Raw genomic sequence first — 18,737 nt, 5'->3', positions numbered from 1 at the left:
TGTCTTTTTTTAATCTTAGGTGTCTCTGTAAACATACTACTTGGCCTAACTCTTATTAAGCATGCTGCATTAGAGCTTTTGCTAAGATGCTTACAGTAATCACAGGGTGTGTTATATGTGTGTGCAACAGGTCAAAGAACCCGTAATCCTCCCTTATGTTTGTATGTCACATTTATATAAACATCTCAGAGATGGTGCCAGATGTAGTCGTAGACCAACTGGTGTGGATTTGGTCAATCTTTGTAAACCCTCCAGAGTCTTGTCACTTTGTGTAACAGACTACCAAACATTGAGGGGAAGGGCCAGTATGGATGATTTCACGTTACTTTAGAAATAACGTATTACATATAGTCCATACAAAATGACAGAGCAGACAGACGTCTGAGAAAAAGGGACTCAAAAAAATTGCTCAGGCTTACTGTAGAGTAACCGGGGTAGTCTGCTCTTTATGGATGCATATAAAAAGGCTTTTCTGCCAAATAGCTAATAGCAAATACTCACTTCTAACAACTAATTATGCATATGTGTTTCAATATACATGTTTTTCTTAACATTGTGGTGAGCAAAGCTGTTCATTTTCATTCAGAGAAAATGGCACAAATAGATTAGATCATGATCTGGGAATTGTATCACTTGCTTGCAGCACAGAAAACAGTGCAGGAAACAAATCCGAACCTGGCGCTAAACATTTGGAGAAGTAAAATACAACTCAAAATTCAAATAAAAAGTTTTTAGAAAACCAAGCTAGGCATATCTACTGTAATTTAATGTTGAAATGTGTGGTGCTGCCTTATTTCTCTCTCACAGTGTGAACTAGTAAGCACGAGTCAGAGAATTGGTTTCAGTGGCAGTGCACACACAAAACACAATGCTGACAATACTTTCCTGTTTACTGAAAATAAACGGGAACAAATATTTACTTAATGACTGGCTATGCATGAAAACGCAGTCAAGTGTGCCAATACATTAGTCTTTATTGGATATACAGAGATGTTTGAATGAAAAGCATGTAAAAAAAATACATATATACATAAGCAGTTGTGAATTTTCTGTGACTCTGTCTATACTATTCATGAGGCCATGAGGTAGGGCGTTAGGCTCCACCATTTTATATCCTATATAGGGCAGAAATAAAGCATCTACGAAGCCAAATTTGGATTTGTTTTAACTTGAAGAAGGTGGATTTTAAAGCATTTAGAAAGCAATATTTCACGAAAGGTTTTTCATCTCCATCAGCCGTGGTTACTTCGACACTGTGGTGTGTCAGGGCCATCAGAGCAGGAAAAACGTGTGCAGAGTCCATGGTACCCAGAACTGGAATAAAGAACTACTGTTTGTGTCAACTCTCTGTGGCCTGCTACACTGAGGACATGCGCATGTGTTTGTGTGTGTTCTTAAAAAAGAACATGCTGCTTAAACTGTGCCAGAATGCCACAGAAACATTGCACAGTCTTTTAAGTGAGCTGTTGGAGAAAGTCAGGCTATGGAATTAATCAGGAAAACCCAAAATATACAACTACATATAATCTACAGCTATAAAGCCGCTTGACATTCTCTTAAAAGACAGAAGAATCCCTCCTCAAATGAGAAACCTGGAGAGCAAGCAAACCTCAGAACCTCACTAATTTCCCTCTCTCACTCTCTCTTCAGCATTTAAGGTTGTTTTCTGTTGCTTTTTTCCATTTTGCCCCTTGACATACCAGTCATGGACTGGTCTTCTTGTTTAACTGAGCTTAATAAATAGCAGCAGTTTCTACGGTCTGTTTGTTATGAACACATACATGCCCGTGTCGACCGAAAATGGTCACTGTTCTCATGATTATTCAAGAAATGGTTGGAGAAAAAGGTGGAGGAAAGAGAGAGAGAGAGAAAACGTGTATATTCACATGTCCTGTCTTCTCCATTGTGGTAAATGTAACATTGTTCTAGAGTGACTCTTCGCTTTTGAGCAGCCTTTTTGTCGATCGATTGCAGAGAATTCACAAAGTTCACGTCGATGACAGGATAATCTCATCATCAGGTATCTGGCTTGGGTCGTCACAGACATGAACCATTGCACAGCTGATTTAAAATGACAAGAATGAAGTGTGTGTGGGGGGAGCGAGAGAGAGAGAGAGAGAGAGAGAGAGAGAGAGAGAGAGAGAGAGAGAGAGAGAGAGAGAAAGAAGGAGCTACTGTAATTATCAGCTAGGAAAACAATTCTCTGACTAGACGAAATGAGTTACAAACTCCTCCCTCACTGGATCAATCATAGCGCCCCAGTCTGTAGATGGATCTAACTTTGAAAAGGCGCCAGTGATCCCTCGCTCAAAAACATTAAGTGCCAGTATGGCAGTCTATTACCGTTGTACCAGCATTCCTCAGGAGATAGAAAGGAAGGAAGAGGTTTGTTTTTTTTTTCTCTTCCAGAAAGAAATAAAAGCAAATATTGATTTGGAAAATAACACTTCCATTCATTTGTCTTCAGTAAGCGCGATATCCTGATCAAGGATGTGGTGGATCCAGAGCCTATACCAGGAATGGGCATGAGCTGGGAATGCACCCTGGATGGGACACCAATCCATTATGGTGCACTATGCAAGTACACATTCACAGCGTATCCAAAACAGTACGTCTTAGGATAATGGTGGGAGAAAACCAGAGAACTCAGAGAAACCTAACACAGACAGTAACCTGACTTTAGGATCAAACCAGGGAGCTTTAATGCCAAAATGCTTCTATACGTGTCCTATACACCTTTAAACTATTTCTATTTTTCTTTCCATTGGTGGGCCTCCAATGGATATGATTCAGGCAAGCAATATTATAATATGATAATGCTATATCAAGTATTACATCAGTGTTATGGTGGCTTAGTGGTTAGTACATTTGCCTCGCACTGCCAGGGTTGAGGGTTTGATTCCTGCATGTGTGGAGTTTGCATGTTCTGCCTGTGCTTTGGGGTTTCCTTTTTACTAATTTATTAAATTAAATACAATTGCTCCATATTTGAGCAGTACATTTAAACTAAAATTTCCTTTAAATTCTGTACTTTACTTTTAATCCCTTCAACGACTTGAACACATGTTTTCAATTGTTGTTCCTTTTCATATTAAGATAAAAAAAAAACCTATTTGGGTGCTATTGAGGCTGTGCTTTCACTAGTCCTGTCACTCTGGTGATCTTATGGCAACAAAGCACCTTTTATTTACGATGGGACTCGAGCAAGTGGCAAAAGGCGAGGTGGAACAAGACTTACCATAAACAGATAAGACTGTGTACAAAACACAAGTGCTGACAAGCCCGATGTGTGTAACAGACAAGGCCACAGTCACTGGGTTCATATTACCCCCATGTCCTGCCACTCAGCAATCTAAGAACACTGGGAAAGAAATGAGTGCACACTGGAAAAGCAAATCGTGTTCCACATTTGGACGGGCCATTGATTTAACTGCAGTGACCTGAGAAACCTCTCACTAGAGTGCTACTGAGTGATCGTGCTAATAGAAAAGGTCAACTGCTTGAGTTGAACCACTGTGCTGTAATTACCCACTGACACAATCCCCTTACTGTCCTATATCAGGATTGTGATCAAAGGTGAAGAGATATACCACCTTTACTCAACCCCCTTGTCAACGATTCCTATTGGAATTTCAGTTTATCGAGTCGGATCTTATTTGATTCTTAGTATGTAATTGGAAATTACATAGGGTGCTCAGGGAGTTTTCAAATCCTAAAAGATTTTCTTCAAAAGTAGAGTATTTTCTAATTTTATACTATTACTAATATCTATCTATCTAGCCATCTATCTATCTATCTATCTATCTATCTATCAACAGATAGATAAACATTAGTAATAGTTGATTAAAAAGTAAAAGTTGATATTGAAAAGTAAGTTCAATCAAATTGCAAGACAGTCAAAAAAGTATTATTTTTTTCCATAAAAAAAGAAAAATAAAGTAGAAAAGTGCACCTGTAGGATTCTTAAAACTATCACAGTGAATTCCCAAATAGACCTGAATAGGAACCCAAATGGATCCCATTAAAAAATCATGCAGAAGTGGTCCTACAGTATATTTATATCTTGTCCTATAAAACAATTCCTATAGGAATCTTATAGCAGTGGTTACTGAATTTTATACAAATTATAATTAGAATCCTGTACAAGTTTTTTTTTTTTTTTTTTTTTTTTTTATTGGAATCCTTTAGGATTTTTTGACAAGGGCTGCTCCATAAACATACGTAATTTTCAAGACTGTATGTGAGCAATGTGCTTAGTATTACATGCATTCACTATATCAACATTTAACACACTAACAATATGGAGTCATTTTCTGTGGAAAACAATTGTGCCTAAATGTAATCATGAGTCCATAACTGATCCATAATCAGATTAATAACAATCCAGCTGTCATTGTGAGCGCAATCCTCAATTATTCTCAGATATTACAACTATAAATCCTAATTTATATCTTCACAATGTCCATGTTGTGATTGCAAATTATATACTGTATACTTACAATTTCCATACATCATTTATAAATTTGTGATAACTACAACACTAGCTAGGCAATACTTCTTATTATCCTTCAAGAGGGATGTCTTTGGACTCAAAGACTGTACTGCTGTAACGTTTTGAAGAGCATCATTTCTGTAGATGTCTCAGGAGAAACTGTAAAACTGTCACAACTGTCAAAGATCTGGTAAGCTTTAAACCTATATGGTAAGATGTAAGCTACTGGACTGTATATATGAATGATGATTCAAAAATGGTACATAAGTTTGGTTTATAAAATATAGGACTGCAAAACTGTCTGTGAATTTGCTATTCACAGAAATCCAATTTTGCCATTGATTTCACCCTTTGCAGGAGTTTGTTTGTGAACGCAGGTTTCAAAACACATCTGCAGTCAAATAATCAGGGGTGACGACGGTTCCTCAAATGTTTTATTATAGTTAAAGGAGAAGAACAGGACAGTTTTGCAAGTCAAATGAGTGCTGTGTGAAAAAGCAGATCTCTCTGTTGGCTTCTCACAAGAAAGACCCTCACTCCCCAGTACAGGAACTTACCTGAGGGCACTCAAAGAAGAGGCAGCGTTCAATCTGGGCGACTGCCAACACTCAAAAAAGTTCCACTTGATTAGATAAAAAACACTAAAATTCATCCTCGGTCTTATTGGTCTTTCAATATTAATGAACCCAATGCGTATTTTAGCTAACAGGACATTCAAGACAAAAGAATCTAAAATTGAACCAAACAAACAGAACCCTAGAGTGGATCCTGCCACTTAGACAATTAAGCTCAAGGAGGCCCATGAGAAGCATTCCAAGGGCCCTTGAGGGTTCGGAATGCCCCGCTGAGTCGCCAGCATAATTCGGAAATAATAAAGAAGCGGGATGGTACTTCAAAACACAGCTGGTGATTGAACAATCTTGTGTGTTCCCACCCAGGCAGTGGAGGCTCAGCATCATCCTGCCTCTATTCATTCCCTCAAGGCAAAGTGCACCATAAAACCCAGCTTTGTGTGTGTTTTGGGGTCACAGCATGGAGTGAACAAATTGTTCATCTCTGACTGTGGACAGTTTCAAAGGCTTCTTACTGTTTGTAAGCCTAGTCCAGAAAGTGCTAGTGTAAAGGAAAAATACACCCCAAACAACTTCAATCTTTATAATTAACGCGTGATCTTCAGCGGCATCCAAGAGTTATTTGCAATCAAAGTCGGAGTTTATGTTTTAAGTTTAAATTTCTTTAATCAACATGGTCTTTTTTTTCTACTTTTTTCCTACAAAACGACACCATCAACCAACCAATAAATTCATACCAGAATCACCAAAAATATTTCCATACAAGCATATTTAATGGTTCAGGGTGGGGTTTTCCTTTAACCCTCCTATTATGTTATAGGTCAATTTTACCCATTTCCACATTTGAGATTTCTGAAATAGTGGTTAATCTCTCTTTTTCTCATTTAGGGTCATGAACTTATATGCAAATATTTCTTCTTATGGCTTGTCTCGGACACGCTGTAATAAAGGTTTACTGTTTTAAGCTGTTCTTTGCTGTTTTTTGTGTGTACTTATAATGTGGAAGTCATTCTGACCCATAACATAATGGATGTAACATTTTTATCTAACATAACAGAAGGGTTAAATGTTCATTAAACTTGGGTCAAAATTATAATCCTTATCTATTTACTGGTCTCTGAAAAGCACTAATTTGATTTGAGTGTCCAGTCGTGTTCTCCATCATCCAAGCAATTGTCAAATTGACTAATTCTGCAGCTTGAACACTTGTAACACCCAGCCAGGGAGTCAATATTTGGGATTCACAACATAGCAAAGACCGATGTACATAATTTTTTTAATATAAACAATGTCAGAATGTGTACCACAAAAAAAAATTACATCTTAGCAAATGATAATATCTTGGATATAGTCGACTGTGTCCAGTGGAACCAAATATAAGATTACAATAAACCTAATATATGATTATTGAACCTATTTCTAGACATTTTTCCCTCATTTTAAACTTTTTTTTTTATTGACAGATAATTTAGTTAATTTTAAGCATTTATTTCTAATAAGAAGCTAAATTATCTGCCAATGGAATAAGAAAGTGTATTTGGTTCATTTGAATCTTATAATACCAAATACTAGATACATTTGACTATGTTTGAAATATTTTCACTTGCTAAGTTGTAATTCCTTTAAACTGTAGAGAAAGGAAACTTTCACTATAAGCAACATGCAGTACATAAAACATTCTTACAGGACGAGCAACTAAAGTAAAGGTTTTTTTTTCTCTCTATTTGTTCCCCTGTTAAACAAATATCAACTCAAACCAGAGTATGATCTATTGCAAGTCTAATAATAATGCCTTTCAGCACTGAGCATGGCTACCATTAGCGTTTAAGGTTATAGTGCACAGAGTGGAGGAGCCGGAGCAAATATTGACAGGGACTAACAGCGGCTCGCTTCTCCAAACATCTGCGTTGTACGAGGAGAGAAGAAAACCACTGTTTACTGTAAGATCGATGGAAGAACACAAAACCTCAAAAGCCTGTGAAAAAACAAGCAGGCTGTCGGAGAGCAATTTTAAGCCTTTGAGATGAAAAGCAGAATGGAAAGCGCGACATCGTAAATCCTGTATCGCACCTGTCTGACGTGTCCAAGAGTCGCAATAAAACCAAAGGAAAACAATGTAGTATGAAAACCAAAACCGCAAGAGCTTAAGATGTCTTGACCAGGCAAATTAAGTACTTTTGTATTTCCTGCTTCAAGGGTCAGGCTTTGTGGTCTTGCATCACACTGGTACATCTCTCTCTCACTCTGGTTTACAGTCTACGGTAATAGCTTCTGTTGCCTGCTTAAGTAATTAAATAACCTAACCATGCAACACTGAATAAGCAATATTTCTTTATCCTTCAAGAACGATGTCTTGTAGACCTTGAGACACACACACGCATACACAAATGCATTAAACAGCATTATCTAGTATGCACTTCCATGCCTTCGACAATGTAGTTATAACAGAAGGCCTTTTGTAGCAGGCTGTAGAGATGATGCTCAGACTCATAATGAAACAAGTATTCCACTTCAAAAATATGGCTCTTAGCTCAATAAATCTTTTATTCTTCTACTCATTCATTTAACAAATCCTGTCCTTCTATCTACCGCTGTGTACCGTTGGACACAATAGCCAGCTTCCGACTGATTCCATCATTTGAGAAGAGATACAGAGATTAGTAAAGATCTATCAGGTTATGTGTTAATAATAACCTGCCGATTTGCAGCGCAGCTCAAACCCTGGCAGACTTGCATGAGCTAGATTATGGGGCTATACAACTCACTAAATAATTCAACAACGTGACTTAGATTTCCAGAATTGTCATACATAATACATGCAGCTCGACAAATGTCCTGTGTATTAAGCACACAGACATGCACTTTTTTTATAGCCCTCTAATTAATTGTGTGAATGTGTAAAAATGGCAAGGTTTTTTTTCCCTTGCTAGCCTACGTGCTACATTTGTCTCCACTCACTTCGGTCCACACAAAGAAAAGAAGCAGGAAGCAGGGAAGAAGGGAAAGAGATAAGAAAAAAAAAGTAGAATGGATTTTCTTTTATATAAAAAAAAAAACTAGGCTAATCTCAAACCATCTCTAATTTGTATCTAAATCATCACTTGAGTCATAATTTCACCATGCGACATAAATAAATAGGGTATGAATGCAGGAGGGAGTGTGTGTGTGCGTGTGTGTTTAATCTAAAAAGGAATTATAAAAGCTTGTATACGAATAAGAAACACACACACCTTTTCCTCTTGTGCTCACAGACCATGTAATGAAGGATTTCAGAGTATCCTGACACCCAGCATTCATGTCTGATTGGCTAAACCTGCTGATTTATTAATGAGGGAGTAAATATAGCCAGGGATCAGTATGCTATGTCTATGCTCTAGTCACTCTCTCTCTCACACACACACACACACACACACACACACGCACAAATATATACAGTGTTAACAAGGTGGCAAATAAAACCTCCGGATCAGAAGAAAAACAATAAAAAAAAAGCAAGGTGCGGGTTTAAAGCATGCTCTAATGCCTACAGTGTAACTCATGCAGACGCTCAGATGCATTTCCCTTGTAGGCTGCAAAACACATTGATCTCGCATATGTGTATCAAAAACCTGACATCAATAATTCACTGGAGCACAGAATCTGGAAATAAGAACAATACACCAAGGGCAGGACAATGAGGCTGTTTAATGCACAGACAAATGGAGGAGATGGAAAGCAGAGAGACCGACACGCGCACACACACACACACACACACACACACACACACACACACACACACACACACACACACACACACGCACACACACAGACAGAAAGAGAGAGAGCAAGGGATAAGCACTATGGCAAAACATAATCTCACAATTGCTAAAAACTTTTAGATAATCAAAACACAGTAAACATTAATGCAATAGTGCCACATTAAGGAGTATACAAAATACTATTGAAGAAGGAACTATTAAAAAGAAACAGGAAAAAGAGTTATCATGAGTTGCTAACATTTTCTAACTTCTCCTTCCGATTCTTTAACTGCTTCCCTGACCTGACTCTCTCGGCCAAAAATGCTCGATTTTGTTGCGGCCAAAACACCTGATTTTGCTGTGGAGTTTTTTGCGGAAAAGTACTTGAACTGGCGAAACAGCATTTGCACAAAATTGTTTTGCATGACTTTCTCAGTGATGTTTGTTGGTAAATGAGATCAACATTGAGCTGTACTCATGTTCGACGCACGTGAATCGAAGAGGGCTTTGGCTGAATGCGTGTTGTGATGATGTCACACGTCACGTCTATGCCCAAATCTGAGGTAGTAGAAAAATTACAAGCTCCTTCAGATATCGCAGAGTTTGCTTGATTTTACGCTCATATCTGCGAGCGCAAATTCACGAAATCCTGGAGGGCTTGAAAATCCAGTGCAAGAAACAAACAAACAAACAAAATGGCTGTGCACTGAAGTGCAACTACACTTTCTATACTATGTCGAGTTGCTGAAAAATCTCCAAGCCTGAGTGCAAAAAAAAAGTCCTTCTGAAAAATGAGGGGCACACAGGAAAGGAGAGGAGAGGAGAGGAGAGGAGAAGGTGGTGGTGGTGGGGGTGTTGTGAGGGGAGGAAAGGCCTTAGAATGGTAAGGACAAACAGTTGGCTGTCGTACACTTATAAAGGAAGCGCTGTGACTAAATCATGCCTGGAATACATAATGCACAATGCCCCCTCCAAGCAAAAAAATGAATAAATAAACAAATAAAGTGAAAAATCCCTCCTCAGGCATTGCCTTTCTGCAGCTTTTGCTCTGCATCCAGTTTCTATGCAAGGACATATCTATTAGCATGCATGGCTACACTCACGGCCCCTCACTTGCGCACAGAATTATATAGAGAACACACAAACAGACACAGGCAGAGAGAGAGAGAGAGAGAGAGAGAGAGAGAGCGACAAGCGAAGGGGGGCACTTAGTAGACACATATTGAGTCTTCAAGCCCTAGCCGTTTGTCAGTGTATCGCTTCTCCCACGTGCCACTGACAGCAAATTTTACTGCCCTATATGACAAAACCAAGATCACAAGAACCCTAATTCATTCACCAATAACATCAGCTCACAAAGTAAATCTGCTGTAGTGTCTCACTTTTCCACCGTCCCTTATTTATCAGAGGAACACTGTATTGAAGGAAATATTCTATGAATCATGGTTATCCTTAGGGAAAACTTTCATATATATGACCTCTATAAGAAACCGCTCAAACCAGCCTTTTCCTCATATTTACAACCCCCATCTCCAAACTAAGTAAATTACTGTTTTTGTCTGCTTTAGTTGTCCTTCTGCGTATCCATTGACCTTTTCTTGTAGGACAAACCAGAAAACATCAGTGACTGAAGCAGAGAAAGCAGATTTCATCAGGATAAGGTGTAAGGATTTCACCTTACAGTCGAAGCACAGGAGGATTTGTACTTCATAAGGATGAATAAATTGGATCGATGCAATTCAAACTAGCAATGAAACAGGTGTTACTTGCGCCGTAGAAGTTGATTTAAAATTATATTCGGATCAAAACCAGACCAAATTGTTTCTTCAGCCATCTCTGAAACTTTCTAGGCAGACTGTCGCCACCTAGAGGAGAATTATATAGCCATGTTACCTCATGTACTATGTATATAGCTCAGCTTACATGCATGTCCGTACTCATAAGCCGGAATATGAACACAATCTACTGGTTATTACATTTACTATCTGTCATTTAAACCCATTAAGAATAAGTGGAATTATTCATTTCCATAAGCTGTGTGTTTTAAGTTGCATGCAAGAAGAAACCCCGATAGATAATCCTCTCTTGGCTTTAATTCAAGCTTTGGATAGCACGTGGAAAAGGAACATTTTCAAGGTAAGGAAAAGAACAAGAAAAAAAAATGAACCACTTTTAAACAAATTAGTGAAATCCCTTGTTCTTGGCTTGGAGGGATTGCATGGATAATTCTCTTTAACCTTGATTCGTCAGTAAGTAATATGCCCGGGCGCCTGCAGCGCAATTAAGTGCCATTACTCATCCTCCATCCTGTTATCATGGAGCTCCTGCACTGCCAGGCAAATTACACGACGTTTCAGCTCACCAAGAGATTCAGCCAGTGGCACCTCCTTAACACACACACACACACGCACAATTGTTGCTTATTTCAAGCAAGCTCCACTCATGGTGTGGCCAGCTGTTACCAACCCCTGGACCCCCTGCTATAAAATATCACTAAAAAGCCTCCGGGCCTAATAGGAGCTGCTTAAGGTGCCCTTCTACAGCTTTTTTTTTTTTGAGCTGAGGGAGGGCGTGTGTGTGTGTTTATGCTGGTCAGTCTGTCGGTTCCCAGCACTAATGACAGAAGTGTGGGGTGAACTTCAATTGATTTAGGGAGGTTTAAAGTTTTTCCTTCTGACATGTTTCCTATAACAACACTTCTCAGATCTATGACACCCTCCAGCTCCCTCTTTGCCAGGCTCTGATTGTTTTATGGTTTCAGTAACGGGATCTGAGCCCTGCCTCCGTCCATCATTTTGGTGTTTAAAAAAGGAAGAAAGAAAGAAAGAAAGAAAGCACACAGTTTGATGTATGGAAGAAGCTCTACCATGTGCATCCAGCAGTCAGAATACAAAAAACTGTGTGTCTGTGTGTGTGTGTGTGGGGGGGGGGGGTGTCTGTGTGTGTCTGTGTGTGTGTATGTGTGTGTGTGTGTGTGTGTGTGTGTGTGTGTGTATGTGTGTGTGTGTGTGTGTGTGTGCTTTCTTCACCACAGTCAAGGTGAGTGTGATGTTTGAAGCATGTTCATTTTATTTTGCAGATTGAAGAGGTGGTAAGAAAGGTACTATGCAGGGGTTGTTGATGATGAATTGCAGCTCGCTCAGGCATTTATAATTATTCTGCTTATTATTAGTCCCATCATAAATGGTCACACACATGCTGACCTACAGTCTGCACACTTTACACGATGATAGACTGGAACGCCCACATTCAGCTTGCAAACAAAACCAACACGTCTTTCACAACACACACATATAAACTGACACTCTCTAACAGTGACATGCTAAATGCACAAATTAGCGTCTGCTGAAATACCCCCAACATCAAACTCATTCTCATCCATACTGATTTCAATTACACCTGACATGCTCCGATTACAACAACAACTTCAGACACAATAACACTTCTATATATATATATATATATATATATATATATATATATATATATATATATATATATATATGAGGTGAGTGAAAGCAAATTTCAGAGTTTCACACTGAATATGTTAGAGCTACAGCACACTGTAAAACATCACTAGACACAAAAAAACATAACTCGACGTGAGCACAAAATCTAATAAGAAGCACACATTAAAGGCAAGAGAAAAGACAGAGCGACAGGTAAATTACTTGTAGCTAGCTGTAATCTCACAAGGCTGCAGGCCTGCACCTGGCATAGCTGTGTTTAAAATAGAGACTTTAGCCTTGTTTGACACGACAGATTTCAAATGCCTTGAAACTGGCTTAGCATTAACAGAGACACAGGAGTTGTCAGTGGCTTAGTCAAAGTGCTGCACACAAAGACGCATTAGTGAGGAATGAAGAAATCCACCAAAGCTCTTTATTTCCCCCTACAAAAAGCACAAGTCTATGGTTGAGCCATTGACGACTATAGTGAGATGCAGAGATCATTTGGTTACTGTGATTAAAAAAAAGAAAAAAGTGCATAACAAAACCTTTAGATGTTAAAATTAAAATTACACATCCAGATAAATGAAGACAGACAATAAGCTGGAGATTGATGGAAGCTCTATTTGTTTGCCAGAACTGGTGGAGTACCCTTCATGAACAAAAGCAGTAAAGCATTAATCATATAATGAATGCAACACACCAAGCCTGTCTACTTATCAGTGTCTCACTTATACCTACAAGTGCATCTAAACAATACCTCTGTAATAGAATTATGTTATCTGTTCGATTCACCAAAATGCATTACCTTAAACAATATGGGCAAAGCTGGATGTCAAACATGTATAGAGAGGTAGGCTTTGCAGTACATAAAGAACGGGAGTGAGTAATGTTACATATCACCACCTTTCCCCGCTTCCTACCTCCCCTACCCATTTCCCCCTCTTCCCCACCCTTCATGCCAGCTGCTCTGCATACACACACTTATTCATCTAAACAGACAGGGCAAGACAGAGTCAGAGAAAGCAAAAGCAGGAAGGACAGGGTGATGAGAAAAGAAAATATAAACAGCGTTGCGTACCTGAATTATGGACATTCTGTTAACCGGTGTCTCTGTGGTGCTAGTCACAGGCCCTGTGAAACTTGTATGGCAACCCACGTGTCCTTGGGGAACGCTGAGGTTGTTGGCTGTTGGTTTGAGGTACATGACCTCGGACCTAGGCGAGCTGAGGGGAAGACGTGTCTGGTAATCGAAGTACATTGGCGATGTGGCCAGCGAGGGGCTGCTCACTACATTCATCACGTTCATGGTGTCACGTTCTTCTACCTCACTCTGCACCAGCATGATGTCATTCTTGTTGATCTTCTTCTTTTTACTCTTGCCCAGCTGTGGGTGTGAGTACTCTGCGATGCGGCAGTTGTAGGTGCGGATCTCCTTGTTCTCCCGCTTGCACTTGACGGCGACTGCAATCATGGCTGCCAGCAGCATGACAGAAATGACGCTGAGTGTGACAATCAAAGGGAGCGACACGTCCCAGCCATGCTGCTCAGCATTGATCCGCGGCTCGCCCTCTGGCAGGGGTCCTGAATATGCCTTTACCACAAGCTTGGCCATGGCAGAGAGCGTGGGCTTTCCATGGTCAGTCACTTTGATGATGAGCTCCACAACAGAAGACACCTCCTCCCACAGTGGCTGAGCTGTCCGCACCTCTCCGGTCACAGAATCAATCTCAAACAGGTGCTCCTCGTTGCCATCTGAGATCTCGTAGGCAAGGCGGCCGCTCTCACCAAAGTCGTTGTCCACTGCTCTCACCGTCGTAATAACATGGCCTACACCAACATTGCGTGGGACATGGATCTCTGCTGTATCATTTTGCAGCAGTGGCAGCACAATGACTGGGATGTTGTCATTGACATCAAGTACACTCACACGTACTGTAGTGTTACTCTCCAGATGGGGATTACCTGAGTCCTTAGCCTGGACCTTGAAATCAAAATATTTGGTCTGCTCATAATTGAAACTCCTTAGGGCATAAATGGCTCCATCAGTAGGTTTGATGTTCACGTATGTAGTAATGGATTCCTCACTCACGTTAGATGGAAGGAGGGAATAAGAAACAGTGCCATTTTGGCCCAAGTCTGGGTCATGAGCCAGAACTGAGCCAAGATATTCTCCTGGGATGTTGTTTTCAGGCACCTGAAGGAGGTACACCATCTTTGTGAACCGTGGTGCATTATCATTCTCATCCAGTATTTTGACTGTAAAAGACTTTGTGGCGTTCAGTGGAGGGTTACCACTGTCTTTGGCCATGATTGTAATGTTGTATTCATCCTTCACTTCTCGATCCAGCGGTCTATCGGTCACCACTGTGTAGAAATTGTCAGAGTTCTCCTCAAGTCTGAAAGGTACATTGCCTAAAATCCTACATTGGAGCTGCCCATTTCGGCCAGAGTCCTTGTCTGTCACTCTCACCAGAGCAATGACAGTCCCTGGGGGTGCTGCTTCACTAACTGCCCCCTGACGAACCGCCACAAAGCCTATTGATGGCCAATTGTCATTCCTGTCAAGCACTTTAACAGTGACTTTACAGTGACCAGGAACAGGATTCGGACCTTGATCCTTCGCCTGTACATCAATTTCTATAATTGGGTTTTCCTCATAGTCGATTTTCCCCTGAATCTTTATGACACCTGTTTTGGGGTCTATTGAGAACAATTCTTTGATTCTATCCGAGCCATAAAAACTCAAAGAATAGGTAACCTGCCCGTTACTTCCTTCATCGGGGTCAGTGGCATTTAAATCTATCAACAATGTGCCTGGTGGAGAATTCTCGGGAATTTCCACAACATAAGAGGACTGCTCAAAAACAGGGCTATTGTCATTTGAATCAATTACTTTCACATTGATTTGCATTGTACCTGACTTTGGATACTCTCCTCCATCTGTGGCAGTTATGATTAGAGTATGATGGCTGCGCTCCTCTCTATCTAAAGACCTTTGGACGACCAGTTCAGGAAATTTAGTTCCATCTCCTCTAGACTTCACATCCAGAGAAAATATGCTGTAATCATCTCGTGTGATTTGATATGTTTTAAGGCCATTTTCCCGGGTGTCGGGGTCATAGGCAGCAGCTAGGGGAAAGCGGGTACCAGGGGCAGCATTCTCTGAAATATCGATGTCGATCTGATCAGAAGGGAAGCTGGGCGCATTGTCGTTTATGTCCTGTATGTCTACCTTAATCATGTAGATCTCTTTGTCATTGGCAAACACTTCCATAGAGAGCTGGCACTTAGGGTTTCGTTTGCACAGTGTTTCTCTATCAATCCTCTGCTTGATAAAGAGCAGCCCACTTTCAGGGTCCACATCTATGAGGTGTGGAGCTGAATTCTCCAGCACCCTGAAGTTGGATTTTTTGCCCTGCTCTCTGAGCTCAAGCCCTGCGTCTTTGGCAATGTTTCCAATCACACCCTGGTTCTTTTCCTCGGAGATCGTAAAGTTCAAGTTTTTCAATGTCAGGGCTTGCGCCCATAAGAGTAGGAAAGACAAAGCAGAGAGGTGCATTCCTCTCGACACGAGCGCCATGGCTCCAGATGCGCTTTACGCTTGCGACCTGTTGATCCGTCAAGCGATCTCACAATTCACACCTCCGGTTACAAGTCTGTTCATTGTGAAACAATGCGCAAAGACATTGTTGCGGTCTTTTCCTCCGTCAAACAGTCTCTTCGACGTTTCCACAAGCAGCGTTGCGGCTCAACATCTAATTGATATTCTGCTGAAAGCCTGCGCGCGCTGGATCACCACCATCCGGCTTCCACGACCGAGCAGCTTTTTCTGTGATTCCTCTCACCTGCAAAACACACAAAAAATAAACTGTTTGTCGGAAACGTATTTCTTGCAAATCGTTGCGGAAATGATTCCTGAATAATTGAATATTCCACAAATCAAAACTGCTCTCTCTCTCTTTTTTTGTGCTTTTTTTAAAATGCGGCTTTTTCCCCTCCCCATCCTCACGAAAAGCGCATCTGATATATTCCTCATTCCTCAGCGAACTACGTGAACAGCGTGTAAATAATGTAACCTTGAAACGCGTCGGACGCTTTACAGCTAAGCACAGCTCGGTGTGTTTATTTATCATGTTTTAACAACGCGTACAGGACTAGAATGTCAAAATAAATGCGCACGAGCTGAACTATACGCACACAAACACACACACACACACACACACACACACACACCTGAGCTCACACTTCATGTGTATAAAGCCTACTAATCGTGTTTTGTTTTGTTTAGGTTTTTTTTTTTTTATCACAAAGAGAGGCTTAACTGGGGCCCCCATCTGTACCTGTCTGTCTTGAGGCAACACTATGAATACAGATGCGTTAAAAGAAATAACCCTTTCGCGCGCGCTCACCATTTCTGCTCTATAGTATAATGTCATTTCCTTTTATATTTAGGTTGCCACCCCCTTACAAATAAAAACAAATCTGTTGCATGGGTTGTGACACAGCAGCAAGTCCTGCTTCGGGTTTGAAGCGCACATGACATCTCTCTCTCATCTCATCACATCACATCACATCACATCATAGAAAAAATTAGAAATGCACACTTACCCAACACACAGCGCGCTGTCCAGGCAATAAAAATAAATAAATAAATAACAACAACCCAAAAACCAAACCACAATAACCCAATAACCACACACAAAAAAAGCCAGGTTACATCCTTTTTATGCGCAAAAAAAGCCAAGGAAAGCCACGGAGAGGTCCAGCGCGCGCTACAGTGCGTGGATGTGGGTACAAAGTGCTCCAGCAGTGTGCGTGCGCGCGGCGCGCGCGCGTGTGTGTGTGTGTGTAATAGGACCGAGGCGAGTCCTCTCTCCCGCGTCTCTCCTCCTATTAGAATGCAGTGAGTCCCCTCTGCTCGCGGCTGCAGCATGCAGTGAGTCACCGGGCTTCCGCTGAAGAATCTTTATGAGAGCTTTGGGGCCCCAGCCACGGAATATAGATCCACAAAGGGCGTTTGCGCTGTAGGGAGCCCTGTGACACGGCGCATCGCCGTCAGATCTGCGCGTCCTTGCTCCTAACACGGACGTCCAGTCAAAAATGAAACCAAACAAACACAAAAAAAGCAGAAAGCCAACTGATAGATATTGATCTCTATACCGTGGGCCCGGTTGAACAGATCCCCAGTCATGTCACGATAACTGTAAAAAAAAAAAAAAAAACAGTGTGGTTCTGATTTCTGGCCCGGTTTTGCCGGTTCCATCCCCTCAACGGCTCACTCTGACTAAACTCACTCTTTCACACTGTGCATTAAAGGTCGTTGCAGATCCGCTGCCAGCCAATACATGAAGGAGGGGGATGTGGCTTCCGGATTGCTGTCCAATCAAATCACGCGCTCGGTGTTTGGAGGCGGAGTTAAGCGACCGGTGCACCAAGTGGGACGTCCCTCCTGGAACAGGCACCAGATTTCAAATCTCACACTCGCCGTGCGGGATTTGAAATCCGGATGATGATGATGATGATGATGATGATGATGTCCGTTATTCAGGCGCTGTTTGTTTACTTCACGCCTCGTTATAACGGTCACTGCCTATATAAGCTGCTCTATATATGAGCATAGTTTACAACTGGAGCCTGTTTGTTGTGTCCAATAAGGCTTTTAAAGCAAAACTGTATCTTTATAACATATTATTATCATTAAAAAAAAAAACCCAACATTAATTCACATTAATGCACATTGCTGCGTGCAGGGTGTGTGAGATGTTTATGAAGAAATAAATAAATAAGCATAATAAATACATTCACGTCAATAAAAGATGAAAACATCTGTAGTTTATCCCGCTTTGTATGTATGACTGTACTTTCTCAGTCTGCTTCCTCTATGATTCCATCTAACACTGACCTTTTATTTTCATTAACATTACGATCTCATACACAAACTTAAAAAAAAAAAAATCTTTAATTTGCATATGTCGTAAAACTCACTATATAGTATGTACTAAGTGCAACACTACCAAACATTGCTGTGAATGGTATTGCATAGGAGTGTCTACTACCAGGCAGACTTTGGACATTTGGCAGACCAAGAGGTGTGTTCATTCAGCTCATCATTGCCCTCTAGTGGTAGACTGGCTCGCGGTCACCGGAGATTCACTGCACATTCGAGATTCTCTCTTCTATTTCTCAACAAATAAACACACAGGAAGGACAAAATGCTTATTGAATGCATTTTTAAAATTTTTATCCCGTTAAATCTCCCTGAAGCTTATCTCTCAGAAACGCAGTTTACCAGCACGTTACAGTGATAAAGTCAGTAAGGGACCGTCTAAAAATTGCATGACCTGGGCAACTGTGTAACATTCGACCAAGATTATAGTCATCTACTTCACAGGATATCTAACGTATTGCAGTATTCTGATACAGTATGTATACAGTATTTATTTATTTTTATAGCATATATTTCATTAATAATTATTAATGATAT

The 18,737-nt window shown here is 40.6% G+C and overlaps 1 protein-coding gene across 1 annotated transcript in view; it reads right to left on the bottom strand.

Moving 5' to 3' along the window:
* pcdh17 (protocadherin 17) overlaps positions 1-17,533 on the bottom strand; it is a 72,625-nt gene extending 55,092 nt beyond the window's left edge. The window contains exons 1-2 of the mRNA XM_017478789.3: positions 16,862-17,533; positions 13,332-16,098 (exon numbers count right to left, since the gene is read on the bottom strand). Of these exons, the coding sequence (XP_017334278.1) occupies positions 13,332-15,833 (2,502 nt within the window). The 5' untranslated portion in view covers positions 15,834-16,098; positions 16,862-17,533. The remainder of the gene's footprint in view (positions 1-13,331; positions 16,099-16,861) is intronic.
* Positions 17,534-18,737: the final 1,204 nt, after the last annotated feature.

Source organism: Ictalurus punctatus, chromosome 10, assembly GCF_001660625.3.
Source record: "Ictalurus punctatus breed USDA103 chromosome 10, Coco_2.0, whole genome shotgun sequence".
NCBI classification, from domain to species: Eukaryota; Metazoa; Chordata; class Actinopteri; order Siluriformes; family Ictaluridae; genus Ictalurus; species Ictalurus punctatus.
Note: the sequence above shows the minus strand (reverse complement) of the source record. Positions and strands in the feature narration are given on the sequence as shown.